The 17,029-nt window shown below is 46.3% G+C and overlaps 1 protein-coding gene across 1 annotated transcript in view; it reads left to right on the plus strand.

Moving 5' to 3' along the window:
• Nucleotides 1–15,341: 15,341 nt before the first annotated feature.
• Nucleotides 15,342–17,029, plus strand: part of LOC138367295 (antifreeze protein Maxi-like) — a 35,744-nt gene continuing 34,056 nt past the window's right edge. The window contains exon 1 of the mRNA XM_069328717.1: nt 15,342–15,438. Coding sequence (XP_069184818.1) covers nt 15,342–15,438 — 97 coding nt within the window. The remainder of the gene's footprint in view (nt 15,439–17,029) is intronic.

Genomic DNA, 17,029 nt, shown 5'->3' on the forward strand with positions numbered 1-17,029 from the left:
TAATTATATCAACATTTAATTCTACGACGCGAGACACGTTCCAAGCTTTTATGTTGCCATTCTTCTGGCCAGTCAAGCTAAAAACAGAATAGTGGATAACTTCATTAGCTGGGGCATTTTGTAGAAAGGATTTTGATGAGAATAATTATTTTACGGTGGATTGTCGCCGGGCGTCCCGCGTGAGGGAGATAACGAGGGTTGTCTCCTCTAGAACTAGACTGTCTCTCTCTCTCTCTCACTTTCTCTCTGTGGATGTGAAATATAGTGTGGGCGAGGAAATGTTCCTAAGAGCAAATGTGGGATACAGTCCGTAGGATATACAGAGTGAAAAGTACGCACGCGATGAGATTTAATCCTTTATCCCTGTCACTAGCAGCTCCGGGATAAAGAAAGAGCTGACCCTTGTCTAGCAGTGTGTCCTGGAATGATGCAGTGAAGGGCGTCTCCCCACCTCACTCCATGTCCTCTAAGCCTCAAATGTTTATATCAAGTGTGGATGACAAGAGAAGCTGTTATGTGTATTAGTGAGCGAGTGAGGGGTGGAGATATTGCTTCTCTCTCTCTCTCTCTCTCTCTCTCTCTCTCTCTCTCTCTCTCTCTCTCTCTCTCTCTCTCTCTCTCTCTCTCTCTCTCTCTTTCTCTCTCTCTCTCACCCCTCTCTCTTCGTCCCTCTCTCACTCCTACTTTATCTCTTACTCCTATTCTTCCTCTCTCTCTCTCTCTCTTGTTGTCTGTCTATCCCTCTCCATTCATATTTTGCCTCATAACATGATTACGTCATGTCACTGTACTGGTGTGAAGGGTGGCAGTGAAGAGTGGTACGAAATGAGGCGTGAGGGTAGCACGGGGCCCAGTTGTTACCATCGGTCCCCGCACTTCCACAATCTTTACTAGTCTTGTCAAGTAAAACTGCCTTCTAACAGAGCAAAATGTGTAAAGTCTTGTAATATACCAACACAATCTTGCAAGCTAATGTTTTTGTCTGTTGAATTCTTTCTGACAGACTACAATAAATATAAGTTTTTAAAATAAAAGTTAGTTTTTACAAACCCAATAAGATAATTTATTTCAGTAGTGCTGTTCATTTATATTTTGTATATTTTTTCTTAAGAAAACAATTTTTTAAAATAAAGCACTTCACTAAAATTGACCAAGGCTTTGACCCTGAACCTGAGGACCCTCCCTAAAATGTTGCCAATTGGGCCCCGGAGCTCGTAAGGTCGGCCCTACAGCGTTGAATGCAGTGGTACAAACTGTGACCTGATGGATGATAGGCTGTACAGAGAGGTTTAAGAAGTGTTGTTATTTAGTATTTATATACCAGGATAAAGGAAGAGATAAAACTGAATTTTTCATTTTGTATATAAACCTGGAATATTTGGACCAAGGAACACTTTCAGTTAACATTGTTTATATTCAACACTTGTGTACTGCTGCTAGTGAGTTATGTTAGAGGTCCAACCAGAGTGCTTAAACAAGTCTCAGCGTTATTAATGATCCCAAGTTTATTGAAGAAGCCAGTAAGTGGAATTCTTGCATGTTCTTCACTCCGACAAACATCGCAAAACGATTGTAAGCAGGCCCACTGGGATTGCCCCATTGTGAAGAACATTACCTCAACACTATTGGAGATAACTTCCAGGAAAGATAAAGCTCACCTCGTTATTACACAAACTCCTCATGATAGGGATTTCTAGTTAGCTCTCCCTCGGGTATTCCCCCATACCTCCGGGACCTTAGTATTTGTGTGACTCTACGCATTGTCCTTTCCATCTACTCTTTAGCACAGTATCTACTATAATTTAATCTGCAAACTAATGCGCCTCCATGGTTTCATCTCTCGTATGTCAGCAGTAAAGATTTATAAGCATAAATCAGTCAATAATATCATTAAGAGAAGTTTAGATTACAGTCCAGCACAAAGTGAACCCCACATGTGCAGACCTGACGGCAGTAAATCGCATCCGGATGGGGTAACCTTGTAGGGATGATAAATCTGATGTTTGACAATATATATGGGCGTCTACATTAGCTGATACCGCTATACAGAACAGTGTATTTGAAGCTGTTAGGGCTGCCATCATCAAATACACTGCTTTGTTGTTCATGGACGAGGATTCACCTTCATGACATGTCAAATAGATGAAATGTTATCCCCGGCCTACGGTGGCTTGCAGTTTATTTGATTTGTGCCATAGGGACGGAATACTCCTAGCTTCCTCTGCTTCCTGGGAAGGTCTACAGGAGCGATACGGTAGCAGATAGCTGCTGTCCTCTTTGAATTTTTGGGGCATTATTATGATGGTGGCAGACTGTTTGCTTGACACTTCTAGCGATGGTCTGCTTGTGTATGAAGATATGATGTGCTTTAATGGCTCCTTATTAGGTGTGCAGTTTAAGTGCCTTAAACTAAATGTTGTCATCTTGCCTAATATTGAGAGCGTTAAGGCTGATAGTCACAAGCATCTAAAGGCAAAGACAATATTCATGTCTGGTAGACTCCCATCCTTGTAGTAAACAGTCAGTTGAAACTTTTGTTTAGTGTTGTTAGGGGCCACATTAATAACAAAAATTAACTTTCACCTTTCAGTTTTCATATTGAGTATGACGTTGAAACTGAAGCAAGTGAGTGATGTGCATTTATTGAACTGCTTACACGGCCTTAATCGGTATACATCTTATAAGTTTTACGCCTTGAGTGTGGCTCGGAAATATTGGGCTTACATCTTGAGTGTAGCTAGTAATTAATGGGTTTACACATTGAGTATTGTTGGAAAATACAGGGTTTACATCACGAGTGTGTTGTTTTAAATAGTTTACCTCTTGAGTTTACACCGTAACTGTAGCTCGTAAATAGTAATCCATAGAAAAGATATGTGGCCACTGGACCAATTGCGGGCATTGGTTTATGTCTGAATATGTGTGAAATAATGACAATCACAATTATTATTAAATAATATACATGATGTCAATATACATACCAAAGAACAGCGTTGGAAACCTCAGTAAATGTAATGTTATTGAGCACTGAATTGGTTTTATTAGATTTCCAGACACCTAATTTCAATCAACAATAAAAAGCAAAAGGAGTTTATCCCACATTTCGTTGAATCGATACCATAACAGATATTTATCTATTGGGGAAATCGGGTGATAGCCGTGAAGCTGCTAAAATGGCGGATCAGCCAGTCTTCCACGACGGCAGTTTGGTGCCGGGAATTTCACACCGGCAGGGAAATCCATGGGTTACTGCAAATCTCTTATTGACCTGTCAGATTTCCCGTCGCTAATTTCGTTGTGCGTAACGGATCGCAGAGTGGGGATTGGCGTGTGGCAATGGCCGTTATCCGGAGGTTCTGGTGGTGATAGCCTGGTGGCAGTGACTGTTATCCAGACGTCCTGGCGGTGAAAGCTTTGTGGCAGTGACTTATCCAGACGTCCTAGCGGTGAAAGCTTTCTGGTACTGACTGTTATCCAAAGGTCCTGGAAGTGATATCTTTGTTGCAGTGGCCGCTATCCAAAGGTCCTGGCGGTGATAGCCTTGTAGCAGTGACTGTTATCCAGAGGTCGTGGCAGTGACAGCTTTGCGGCAGCGACCGTTCCAGCAGTAGCCTCATCAGCTAATGAAGAAGGAGCACCATTACTCTCCAGGGCGCGACAATTCGCCACTTCCTTCCCTCAGTACAGCGACCTGGTGACCTCCCAAGAGTGCGCTGTGTGCCGCTCCTGATGCTGTTGGTGTCTGCTCTCATAAGTGTGTTGCTGTTTTCTGCTGTCATTAGAAAAGTACTGTTGTTGCTGCTGCTGCTGCCATGAATGTGTTGTTGCTGCTGCTGCTGCCATGAATGTGTTGTTGCTGCTGCTGCTGCCATGAATGTCCTGTTGCTGCTGCTGCTGCCAGGAATGTGTTGTTGCTGCTGCTGCTGCCATGAATGTGTTGTTGCTGCTGCTGCTGCCAGGAATGTCCTGTTGCTGCTGCTGCTGCCAGGAATGTCCTGTTGCTGCTGCTGCTGCCAGGAATGTGTTGTTGCTGCTGCTGCTGCCATGAATGTGTTGTTGCTGCTGCTGCTGCCAGGAATGTCCTGTTGCTGCTGCTGCTGCCAGGAATGTCCTGTTGCTGCTGCTGCTGCCATGAATGTGTTGTTGCTGCTGCTGCTGCCATGAATGTCCTGTTGCTGCTGCTGCTGCCAGGAATGTGTTGTTGCTGCTGCTGCTGCCATGAATGTGTTGTTGCTGCTGCTGCTGCCATGAATGTCCTGTTGCTGCTGCTGCTGCCAGGAATGTGTTGTTGCTGCTGCTGCTGCCAGGAATGTGTTGTTGCTGCTGCAGTGGGGTTCCACGTGGGCTCTGATCCTCCTCCTACAACAGTGTTGCAAGTAATGTTGCTCATGTGGGTTTCGCTGCAATTAAGGCAGGAAATATTTTCTTGATGCTAGTTCAAGTTATTGTGTGATGTAATTGATTGTTCATCTTGCTAATTGTCCTTGTTCTCATTGCCAGCGCATGTTGTTATTGCTAGTCCATGTTGTTATTGCTAGTCCATGTTGTTATTGTTAGTCCATGTTGTTATTGCTAGTCCATGTTGTTATTGTTAGTCCATGTTGTTATTGTTAGTCCATGTTGTTATTGTTAGTCCATGTTGTTATTGTTAGTCCATGTTGTTATTGCTAGTCCATGTTGTTATTGTTAGTCCATGTTGTTATTGCTAGTCCATGTTGTTATTGCTAGTCCATGTTGTTATTGCTAGTCCATGTTGTTATTGCTAGTCCATGTTGTTATTGCTAGTCCATGTTGTTATTGCTAGTGTCTCTGCGAGTCATACTGGTGTTGGTGCTCCTGAGACATGTTCGACTGGGGCAATAGGCTTACTGCAGTGTTCTTTATTCTTATGTTCGTATGGTCTTAACTGTAAAGTGTACACATGATCGCGACATATAAGATGACAAAGAAGTATTGAAAAGTTAAAAATCACGAAATGTTTAGCTGGTGGAAGAGCAGCACGAGAGGTTATGGATGAAGCTACAGCTACAAGCCGTAAGCTACGTGTGTGAGGAATCATTTATGGAACCTAAGACAAGTGATTAATGAAACGAATTAGAGGAGGCAGTAGAGGCTAAAGTCATATAAATTCACGTGCAGGTTTGACAGGAAGCTTGTTGGTGGGAAAGCATTGTATTGTACGACCCAGACCCAAGTACGTCCAGCACATTATACACATAACGGCGTCCAGGACTGTAATATGACCGGGTCCTGTAGCACAATGGTCTAAATCCGCAAATCACACTCGACGGGTCCAGGTTCCTTTGCCCTGACAGAACAGTACCGGTTGGGCACGTTATAATTCATATGATGACCTGTTCACCCAGCAGTAAATAGGCACCTGGGAGTTAGTAAAGTGTTGTGAGCTGTATCCTGGTCAGTAGTTGGTCTGGGCGAGCCTCGTTAACCCGATGGTCAGTAGTTGGTCTGGGCGAGCCTCGTTAACCCGATGGTCAGTAGTTGGTCTGGGCGAGCCTCGTTAACCCGATGGTCAGTAGTTGGTCTGGGCGAGCCTCGTTAACCCGATGGTCAGTAGTTGGTCTGGGCGAGCCTCGTTAACCCGAAGGTCAGTAGTTGGTCTGGGCGAGCCTCGTTAACCCGATGGTCAGTAGTTGGTCTGGGCGAGCCTCGTTAACCCGATGGTCAGTAGTTGGTCTGGGCGAGCCTCGTTAACCCGATGGTCAGTAGTTGGTCTGGGCGAGCCTCGTTAACCCGAAGGTCAGTAGTTGGTCTGGGCGAGCCTCGTTAACCCGATGGTCAGTAGTTGGTCTGGGCGAGCCTCGTTAACCCGATGGTCAGTAGTTGGTCTGGGCGAGCCTCGTTAACCCGAAGGTCAGTAGTTGGTCTAGGCGAGCCTCGTTAACCCGATGGTCAGTAGTTGGTCTGGGCGAGCCTCGTTAACCCGATGGTCAGTAGTTGGTCTGGGCGAGCCTCGTTAACCCGATGGTCAGTAGTTGGTCTGGGCGAGCCTCGTTAACCCGAAGGACAAGTTAATGAGAGTAAACGGGACGGATAGTTTTATTAGGCATATTGTAATGATTTTTGGAAGATTTTCTTCATTATCATTACTTAACGAATGGACGGGTGAAGTTTTGGTTCATTCAGACTAGCATTAGAGGAAATGTCTCATGTCACTTCAGGCGCCGCCTACACAAACTTGACCCTACCTACCTACCTTGAGGCTACCTTGAGGTGCTTCCGGGGCTTAGTGTCCCCGCGGCCCGGTCGTCGACCAGGCCTCCTGGTTGCTGGACTGATCAACCAGGCTGTTAGACGCGGCTGCTCGCAGCCTGACGTATGAGTCACAGCCTGGTTGATCAGGTCACTAAAGCTTGGTTAAAAAACGAATGCTGTGTTTTAGAAGTATGAATACATAATAGGGGAGGAAGTGTGGGGTCAGCCGCTGGGGTCCACGCTCACACCAGGTCGAGCTGTGGGGTCAGCCGCTGGGGTCCACGCTCACACCAGGTCGAGCTGTGGGGTCAGCCACTGGGGTCCACTCTCACACCAGGTCGAGCTGTGGGGTCAGCCGCTGGGGTCCACGCTCACACCAGGTCGAGCTGTGGGGTCAGCCGCTGGGGTCCACGCTCACACCAGGTCGAGCTGTGGGGTCAGCCGCTGGGGTCCACGCTCACACCAGGACGAGCTGTGGGGTCAGCCGCTGGGGTCCACGCTCACACCAGGTCGAGCTGTGGGGTCAGCCGCTGGGGTCCACGCTCACACCAGGTCGAGCTGTGGGGTCAGCCGCTTGGGTCCACGCTCACACCAGGTCGAGCTGTGGGGTCAGCCACTGGGGTCCACGCTCACACCAGGACGAGCTGTGGGGTCAGCCACTGGGGTCCACGCTCACACCAGGTCGAGCTGTGGGGTCAGCCGCTGGGGTCCACGCTCACACCAGGTCGAGCTGTGGGGTCAGCCGATGGGGTCCACGCTCACACCAGGTCGAGCTGTGGGGTCAGCCGCTGGGGTCCACGCTCACACCAGGTCGAGCTGTGGGGTCAGCCGCTGGGGTCCACGCTCACACCAGGTCGAGCTGTGGGGTTAGCCGCTGGGGTCCACGCTCACACCAGGTCGAGCTGTGGGGTCAGCCGCTGGGGTCCACGCTCACACCAGGTCGAGCTGTGGGGTCAGCCGCTGGGGTCCACGCTCACACCAGGTCGAGCTGTGGGGTCAGCCGCTGGGGTCCACGCTCACACCAGGTCGAGCTGTGGGGTCAGCCGCTGGGGTCCCCGCTCACACCAGGTCGAGCTGTGGGGTCAGCCGCTGGGGTCCACGCTCACACCAGGTCGAGCTGTGGGGTCAGCCGATGGGGTCCACGCTCACACCAGGTCGAGCTGTGGGGTCAGCCGCTGGGGTCCACGCTCACACCAGGTCGAGCTGTGGGGTCAGCCGATGGGGTCCACGCTCACACCAGGTCGAGCTGTGGGGTCAGCCGCTGGGGTCCACGCTCACACCAGGTCGAGCTGTGGGGTCAGCCGATGGGGTCCACGCTCACACCAGGTCGAGCTGTGGGGTCAGCCGATGGGGTCCACGCTCACACCAGGTCGAGCTGTGGGGTCAGCCGATGGGGTCCACGCTCACACCAGGTCGAGCTGTGGGGTCAGCCGCTGGGGTCCACGCTCACACCAGGACGAGCTGTGGGGTCAGCCGCTGGGGTCCACGCTCACACCAGGTCGAGCTGTGGGGTCAGCCGATGGGGTCCACGCTCACACCAGGTCGAGCTGTGGGGTCAGCCGCTGGGGTCCACGCTCACACCAGGTCGAGCTGTGGGGTCAGCCGATGGGGTCCACGCTCACACCAGGTCGAGCTGTGGGGTCAGCCGATGGGGTCCACGCTCACACCAGGTCGAGCTGTGGGGTCAGCCGATGGGGTCCACGCTCACACCAGGTCGAGCTGTGGGGTCAGCCGCTGGGGTCCACGCTCACACCAGGTCGAGCTGTGGGGTCAGCCGCTGGGGTCCACGCTCACACCAGGACGAGCTGTGGGGTCAGCCGCTGGGGTCCACGCTCACACCAGGACGAGCTGTGGGGTCAGCCGCTGGGGTCCACGCTCACACAAGGTTGAGCTGTGGGGTCAGCCGCTGGGGTCCACACTCACACAAGGTTGAGCTGTGGGGTCAGCCGCTGGGGTCCACGCTCACACCAGGTCGAGCTGTGGGGTCAGCCGCTGGGGTCCACGCTCACACCAGGTCGAGCTGTGGGGTCAGCCGCTGGGGTCCACGCTCACACCAGGTCGAGCTGTGGGGTCAGCCGCTGGGGTCCACGCTCACACCAGGTCGAGCTGTGGGGTCACTTTTATGTGAGAGTGTCTATACTTGCTTCCTGCGCTCCTCTAGTTTTCTATCATTGATTTTAAACCAGTAGACAAAAAATCCTAGATACATAAAATAAAAAGAGACAACACACACACACACACACACACACACACACACACACAAGTAGTAGAAACGGGGCCTGATAGCCTGGTGGATAGCGCGCAGGACTCGTAATTCTGTGGCGCGGGTTCGATTCCCGCACCAGGCAGAAAGAAATGGGCAAAGTTTCTTTCACCCTGAATGCCTCTGTTACCTATCATATCTTGATGTTATCTTGAGATGATTTCGGGGCTTTTTAGTGTCCCCGCGGCCCGGTCCTCGACCAGGCCTCCACCCCCAGGAAGCAGCCCGTGACAGCTGACTAACTCCCAGGTACCTATTTACTACTAGGTAACAGGGGCATTCAGGGTGAAAGAAACTTTGCCCATTTGTTTCTGCCTCGTGCGGGAATCGAACCCGCGCCACAGAATTACGAGTCCTGCGCGCTATCCACCAGGCTACGAGGCCCCCTACCTAGCAGTAAATAGGTACCTGGGAGTTAGTCAGCTGTCACGGGCTGCTTCCTGGTGTGTGTGTGTGTGGGGGGGGGGTAAATAGTAGTAGTAGAAACAGTTGATTGACAGTTGAGAAGCGGGCCGAAAGAGCAGAGCTCAACCCCCGCAAGCCCAACTAGGTGAATAAATACACACTCACAAACACACACACACACACACACACACACACACACACACACACACACACACACACACACACACACACACACACAATATATATATATATATATATATATATATATATATATATATATATATATATATATATATATATATATATATATATATATTATTAAATATGACCGAAAAAGTAAGATTAATAATTCTAACACGAATTTTCTCAATAGTGTTAATGCCACATCACCCTTACCACCTCACTCAAATGTAGATATAAAATCAGAGATACGTTCTAATCAGTTGTGTATTTGTGAAGTCTTTGAAAATGTAATAAGTTTTACGAAACGCGCCCGTGTCGCGTCAGACTAGAAATAAAAATGAATTTTGGAGAAGTGATTTTTGATTTACCTCCAACAGTGAAGCGTAATGTATTGAGAAAATTCGTGTTAGAATTATTAATCTTACTTTTTCGGTCATATTTAATAATATATGTCTACAGGAAAGACTGCTACCAAAATATACTAATATATATATATATATATATATATATATATATATATATATATATATATATATATATATATATATATATATATATATATATATATATATATATATACCTGAGCGCCATTGAGTGTCGGCCTGTGTTAATGGAGCTCGACAGTGAACCGACCCTGGAAGAACTCAGCGATGCCCTAGACTCCCTTGCTTCTGGTAAAGCTCCTGGCAAAGATGGCATTCCTGCTGAGACCTTGAAGTGCTGCAGAGGTAGCCTGCTCATGGAGCTGCACGAAATTCTCTGCCTCTGCTGGGAAGAAGGAGAGGTGCCACAGGACATGAGGGATGCCAACATCGTCACACTGTATAAGAATAAAGGTGACAGGGGCGACTGCAACAACTACCGTGGAATCTCCCTCCTCAGTATTGTCGGAAAGCTGTTTGCTCGAGTCGCATTGAAGAGGCTCCAAGTACTTGCAGAGAGAGTTTATCCAGAATCACAATGTGGATTCAGAGCTGGCAGGTCCACCATCGACATGGTCTTTTCCCTCAGACAACTGCAGGAGAAATGCAGGGAACAGAAGCAGCCACTCTTTGTAGCCTTCATAGACCTGACGAAGGCCTTCGACCTCGTCAGCAGGGATGGCCTGTTCAAGATCCTCCCCAAGATCGGATGCCCACCCAGGCTCCTCAGCATCATCAGATCTTTCCATGAGAACATGAGGGGCACCGTGGTCTTTGATGGCCTAACATCAGGCGCCTTTGACATCCGAAGTGGAGTAAAGCAGGGCTGCGTACTGGCTCCAACCCTATTCGGGATTTTCTTCGCAGTTATGCTGCGGCACGCCTTCGGATCTGTCACGGAAGGCATTTACCTCCGGACCAGGTCGGATGGGAAGCTCTTTAACCTCGCCAGGCTGAGAGCCAAGACAAAGGTTCGGCTGAGGTGTCTGCGCGACTTCCTCTTTGCCGACGACGCAGCAGTCACTGCCCACTCAGCTGAAGACCTCCAACGGCTCATAACCCGCTTCAGCGAGGCCTCTCAGGCTTTCGGACTCACCATCAGTCTGAAGAAAACACAAGTCATGGGACAAGGAGTGGACTCCCCACCTGACATCGGCATCTCTGATTCCAAACTGGAAGTTGTTCACGACTTCGTGTACCTGGGCTCCACAATCTCTGACTCCCTCTCTCTTGATACGGAGCTAAACAAACGCATCGGTAAGGCATCTACTACCATGTCCAAACTGACAAAGAGAGTGTGGGCCAACAATAGGCTGACTGAGTATACTAAGATTCAGGTTTACAGATCCTGTGTCCTGAGCACTCTCCTTTATGGCAGTGAGTCTTGGACACTCCGCGCCCGTCAGGAAAGACGGCTGAATGCCTACCACATGCGCTGCCTTAGACACATCTTGGACATCACCTGGCAGGACAAGGTGACAAACAACAACGTCTTGGGGAGAGCAAGAATCACCAGCATGTACACAATGCTGAAACAGAGACGAATGCGCTGGCTCGGGCACGTTGTGCGAATGGGCGACGGCAGGATCCCCAAGGATCTCCTGTATGGAGAGCTGAGGCAGGGAAAGCGTCCAGTAGGCAAGCCCCAGCTACGGTACAAAGACGTATGCAAAAGGGACCTGAAAGCCATGGACGTCGATCTTGCTATATGGGAGACACTGGCTGCAGACCGTTCAGCCTGGAGGCAGTCTGTTCAACGGGGTCTCTCCAAGTTCGAGGAGTCACTTGCCAAGGAATCGGAGGCAAAGAGACAGAGAAGGAAAGCCGGTAACCAGGAAGACAGACCAGAATCGGACTTCGTTTGTGCTCGGTGTGGGATGGACTGCCACTCTCGGATTGGCCTCATCAGTCACACCAGACGCTGCACCAGGATTGACAACTAGGGCGCAACTCCATAGTCTCCCGAGACTGAAGGATGCCTACTATATATATACCAGAACGCCGGCTCAAGTTACCTCGTCACCTCTTAATTTAGGTTAAGATCTAAATTAAATTTAATATTTTTACTTGACCCACTTTTGTATTTATTACTCTCATAAATATTCGTTGCATATTAATCACAAGAATAATCAAATATGCACATTGAAGCCAACGGAGAGAAGAACAGAGGAATGTCTTGAGGAACTGATAGCTGTAGTTTTGTTGACCAATAAACTCTTAGGAAGGACAGATGCCACTTGCGGGATTCAGTTAAATGGGCCAAGACCTTGCCAAACAGAATTACTGACCTGGTTGTAAACAAGTCGAGTTTTAGTGGTGGTGGTGTTGTTTGTAAAGGGGGAATGGTGGTGGTGGTGGTAGGGGAGAGTGGTGGTTAGTGTGGTGGTAGAGGGAAGTGGTGGTGGTGTGGTGATGTTTCTGGTGACGGTGGTTTGGGTGGTTTCAGAGAGGAATGGTGGTTGCAAAGTGGAAGTGTGGTAGAGGTGAGTGGTGGTGGCGGTGGTTGTATTAGTATAAGGGGTGGTGGTGGTGGTGGTGGTGGTGGTGGTGGTGGTGGTGGTGGTTGTGGTGGGGAGTGTCTGTGGTGGTAGAGAGGAGTTTGTGATGGTGGTGGTGGTGGTGGTGATATAATACATGTGTTACTGGTGTTGACTGAGGCAGGAAGTGGTAGGGTTGAAAGCTGTTTATATTGGTGGTGTTGGCTGAGACCTGCGTGACTATGGTGGTAGGAGTGGTGGTGGTGGTGGTACAAGAGGCGGCTGGTGGTGGTAGAGGTGGGTGGTGGTGGTACAAGAGGTGGCTGGTGGTGGTAGAGGTGGGTGGTGGTGGTGGTGGTACAAGAGGTGGCTGGTGGTGGTAGAGGTGGGTGGTGGTGGTACAAGAGGTGGCTGGTGGTGGTAGAGGTGGGTGGTGGTGGTGGTGGTACAAGAGGTGGCTGGTGGTGGTAGAGGAGGGTTGTTGTTGTACTCCAGGGATGGCTGAATGACACCAGAGGGAGGGTGGGGAAGAACACAGGACAGCTGCACAAATGCAGATGTACCTAAATGTGGTAATACAAAAATTATAGTTACCATTTATAACACAGGGAAACATTTATATTATTTTACTGTCATTTTTTGTATTTAATACACGGTCATATGTCAAGATTTAAACAATGCTGAACTGAGCGTTTAATTACCCAAGAGGAAGCTGTCACCACCATGTTTAGGAACCTTTCATGATACTTAAATGTTGATATAGTTCCATAATGAACTATCAGTTAAATTAACACTTGTGACCGGGGCCACGGGATAAACCACCTGGTTGACTTTAAAATTAAAATTAAATACAATGAAAACCTACTCGTTTATAGTAAGGCATTTGATTTTTTTTTACAAATGCCATTGTTAAGGTTGTTTACTTTAAATTGAGGAATATTTAAACACGTGCCCCGGTTACCAGAAGACAATAAGATAGACACAACCCATCAGACCTCATCACTTCTCACCTGCACCAAGCCATCCAAACTTACTCACAAGATGCTTGATGGAGACCAATATCAGGCGAAACTGATGAGGGGAGTGGGAGGCCCAATAGGAAACATCTCACAGGCAACAAACCACTGCCCAACTGAAATTTTATACTTTCCCCGCCTTCCTCTTAAACACATAGAATTAGTGATCCACGCCCACGTCATATAAACTGTCAACCACACTATCGTGGAAATAAACATTTCATTCACTTAGGCACTAGGAGACTCGAACCACCGACCCCGTGTTTAAGTACAAGTACGTTTATTGAGACAATAAAATACATCTCAAAAGGATATAACTTAGGCTATATCTACCTTTCTACGCGAGGCAGAAGCTCTACCACTGAGCTATTCGCGAGGTCCAAATGGCAAGGCAAATCGGGCTTGTGTATGTAAATATATATATATATATATATATATATATATATATATATATATATATATATATATATATATATATATATATTTATATATATATATAATATATATATATATGTATATATATATATATATATATATATATATATATATATATATATATATATATATATATATATATATATATAGTACATAATTCCAAACCCATAGTGTGATGATTTGTATGTGCAAGTTAACACGAGGACATTGCTTCGGGCTCATATGTACCTGCATATTAGTCAGAAAATTAAGAGGTCACATTCTAAGGCTTGATTAAAAATGCGTCGAATAGTCCGTAATTATGTTTAAATAATTAATTTCTCCCTGAAAAGCTAAAGAAGCCTTTTAATCAACTAATTAGTTAATTAATAGAATTAGTCAGTCCCCCCCACACATCCATTCTCTTTAATATTTCAAATGCGGGATTTCTGTGACGTTGCCATATGAAGCTCCTTGGATACGCTGCATTGTCAAACATCACGTTAGTAACAAACATATATTATAATGATAAAACCCACAAGTTTGCTCAAGAATGCAAAATTACAAGACGACAGTGAAGAGTATGAGGAAGAAGGATATGAGACATAAGTGGAAGCAGCACTGAGACGACTCAAACTCTCGAACATGCATCACCAAATTGAATTAGGCTACAAACTACGCCAGGGAGAACAATTTATGGATTTTTGTTTTTAATTCTTAAACATATAACCGTATATGAAATTCTTAAACATATAACCATATATGAAATTCTTAAACATATAACCGTATATGAAATTCTTAAACATATAACCGTATATGAAATTCTTAAACATATAACCGTATATGTACATAAATATTAAAATTCTAAATCGAGGAAAGAAACGAACTTTATAATGGTCTATATATTATAATCAACAGTAGTTGAAATGATACATCTATATACCTTTCATATGTAGTAAATTAACAAATTACTTATTGTTCTTTTCTTGTCATAGATGCTAGGAGACACACCGAGATGTGTATCCCATTTTTCGGTTTATATTATACACTCAGATGTTATTGATTGTTGCCGTTTATTGTCCACCGCATACTCATCCTGTGAGCGGTAGCGCAAAAAAAAAAAGATTACAGAGGTAACTAAAGGTCATAATCAGACCTTAGCGGAGATTTTTACATTAATAATTACATCTATCCTGCACACCTTATAAGTATTGTGTCAGCTAGTTAGACATTTTTGGCATTACAATATCTATGTAATACAATAAATTTTACATTTTTGGTTGGTCTTTTACTAATACATAAACTACTTTAGATATGGGGTATTACAGGATCGTAGAAGAGCTCCAGTTTATTATTAGTCTTCACACTACACAGCTTATTCCTTAGTCTCATATATGTCATTTATTTACTATAGAAGCGAAATACGGATACAGTGAAAGGATTTCAGTTATTTTATCATTTGGAATAAAACAGTTTGTTACGTCATGCAGCGTGAACTTAGATTTATCTCTAAATGGCTCAATTATTTAAGTGAAAGTCATTACAACAATGAAAGGAGGGTAGAAGGGGTAAACTATATTTTGCCTGGGAGCCACTTAAGTGTCTTTCATACTATGCTATGTCTTTATTCAGCCAACACGGAGAGGACTTTCCTCAGATGTGTATAGATATTCCTACTAGAAGTGATGTGTTGTGTCTCAATTCTCCTATGCTCGAGTGCATTATAATTATTATTATTATTATTATTATTACTAATAATTATTGTAGGATAAAAATCACACGTATGTATTTGTGAATTTTATGTAAAGATTTACACCAAAAAGTCTTTTGCACTCTCCTGAGTGCTTTGTCAAGGTCTGACTGTGTGATTAGGACGAGACTTACATCTCAACGACTAATGGCATTACTCGACTGAGATATAAGTCTCAGTCGACTAACGCCTCATACGATGACAGATCAGTCAGGAGAGTGCGAGAGACTTCTTGGTGTAAATCTTGACACAATCCTCATCGCGGCTCCTTCGCATTTGCTCACTGATGCATCACGTTAGTGTGATTACTCTCTGTGTATTATTATAATTACTTTTATTGTAATTAAATATGTAATAATAATACGCAATAAAATTTCAATAACCAGATGTAGCCATGAGAAAATACTGAGTCAATATAATGGGATCGAACCCGCACCCCTGGAGAGTCCGACGGGAGTCCAGAGATGCGAATTCGATCCAAATTGCCTATTAATATTTTCTCACGAAATAATAATACAACATAATGCAATACATGCTTAATTATTTATCTCATAACCACTGCAGTTAAATTGGGATTTAGCTTAACAATATTTGTAGTTAAAAATAGCATTTAAGTAAACCATTATTGGAATGAATTGACTTACTAGGAATAAACAAGTGTGTTGGGCTTTGATCATTTGTGGGTGTTGAGACGCAGGTGTGGAAGGGTATATGCAGGTGTGGAGGGATATATGCAGGTGTGGAGGGATATATGCAGGTGTGGAGGGATATATGCAGGTGTGGAGGGATATATGCAGGTGTGGAGGGATATATGCAGGTGTGGAGGGATATATGCAGGTGTGGAGGTATATATGCAGGTGTGGAGGGATATATGCAGGTGTGGAGGGATATACACAGGTGTGGAGGGATATATGCAGGTGTGGAGGGATATATGCAGGTGTGGAGGGATATATGCAGGTGTGGAGGGATATATGCAGGTGTGGAGGGATATATGCAGGTGTGGAGGGATATATGCAGGTGTGGAGGGATATATGCAGGTGTGGAGGGATATATGCAGGTGTGGAGGTATATATGCAGGTGTGGAGGGATATATGCAGGTGTGGAGGGATATACACAGGTGTGGAGGGATATATGCAGGTGTGGAGGGATATATGCAGGTGTGGAGGGATATATGCAGGTGTGGAGGGATATATGCAGGTGTGGAGGGATATACACAGGTGTGGAGGGATATATGCAGGTGTGGAGGGATATATGCAGGTGTGGAGGGATATATGCAGGTGTGGAGGGATATATGCAGGGGTGGAGGGATATATGCAGGTGTGGAGGGATATACACAGGTGTGGAGGGATATATGCAGGTGTGGAGGTATATATGCAGGTGTGGAGGGATATATGCAGGTGTGGAGGTATATATGCAGGTGTGGAGGGATATATGCAGGTGTGGAGGTATATATGCAGGTGTGGAGGGATATATGCAGGTGTGGAGGTATATATGCAGGTGTGGAGGGATATATGCAGGTGTGGAGGGATATATGCAGGTGTGGAGGGATATATGCAGGTGTGGAGGGATATATGCAGGGGTGGAGGGATATATGCAGGTGTGGAGGGATATATGCAGGTGTGGAGGGATATACACAGGTGTGGAGGGATATATGCAGGTGTGGAGGTATATATGCAGGTGTGGAGGGATATATGCAGGTGTGGAGGGATATATGCAGGTGTGGAGGGATATATGCAGGTGTGGAGGTATATATGCAGGTGTGGAGGGATATATGCAGATAAGCGCAGAGCTGCGAAACAGGTCGGGTTGACTGATAAAGATTAAGCCACCCAAAAGGTGGTACGGGCATGAATAACCCGTAAAACAGGTGGGGGCTGCAGGTGTAC

This window comes from Procambarus clarkii, chromosome 21, assembly GCF_040958095.1.
Source record: "Procambarus clarkii isolate CNS0578487 chromosome 21, FALCON_Pclarkii_2.0, whole genome shotgun sequence".
NCBI classification, from domain to species: domain Eukaryota; kingdom Metazoa; phylum Arthropoda; class Malacostraca; order Decapoda; family Cambaridae; genus Procambarus; species Procambarus clarkii.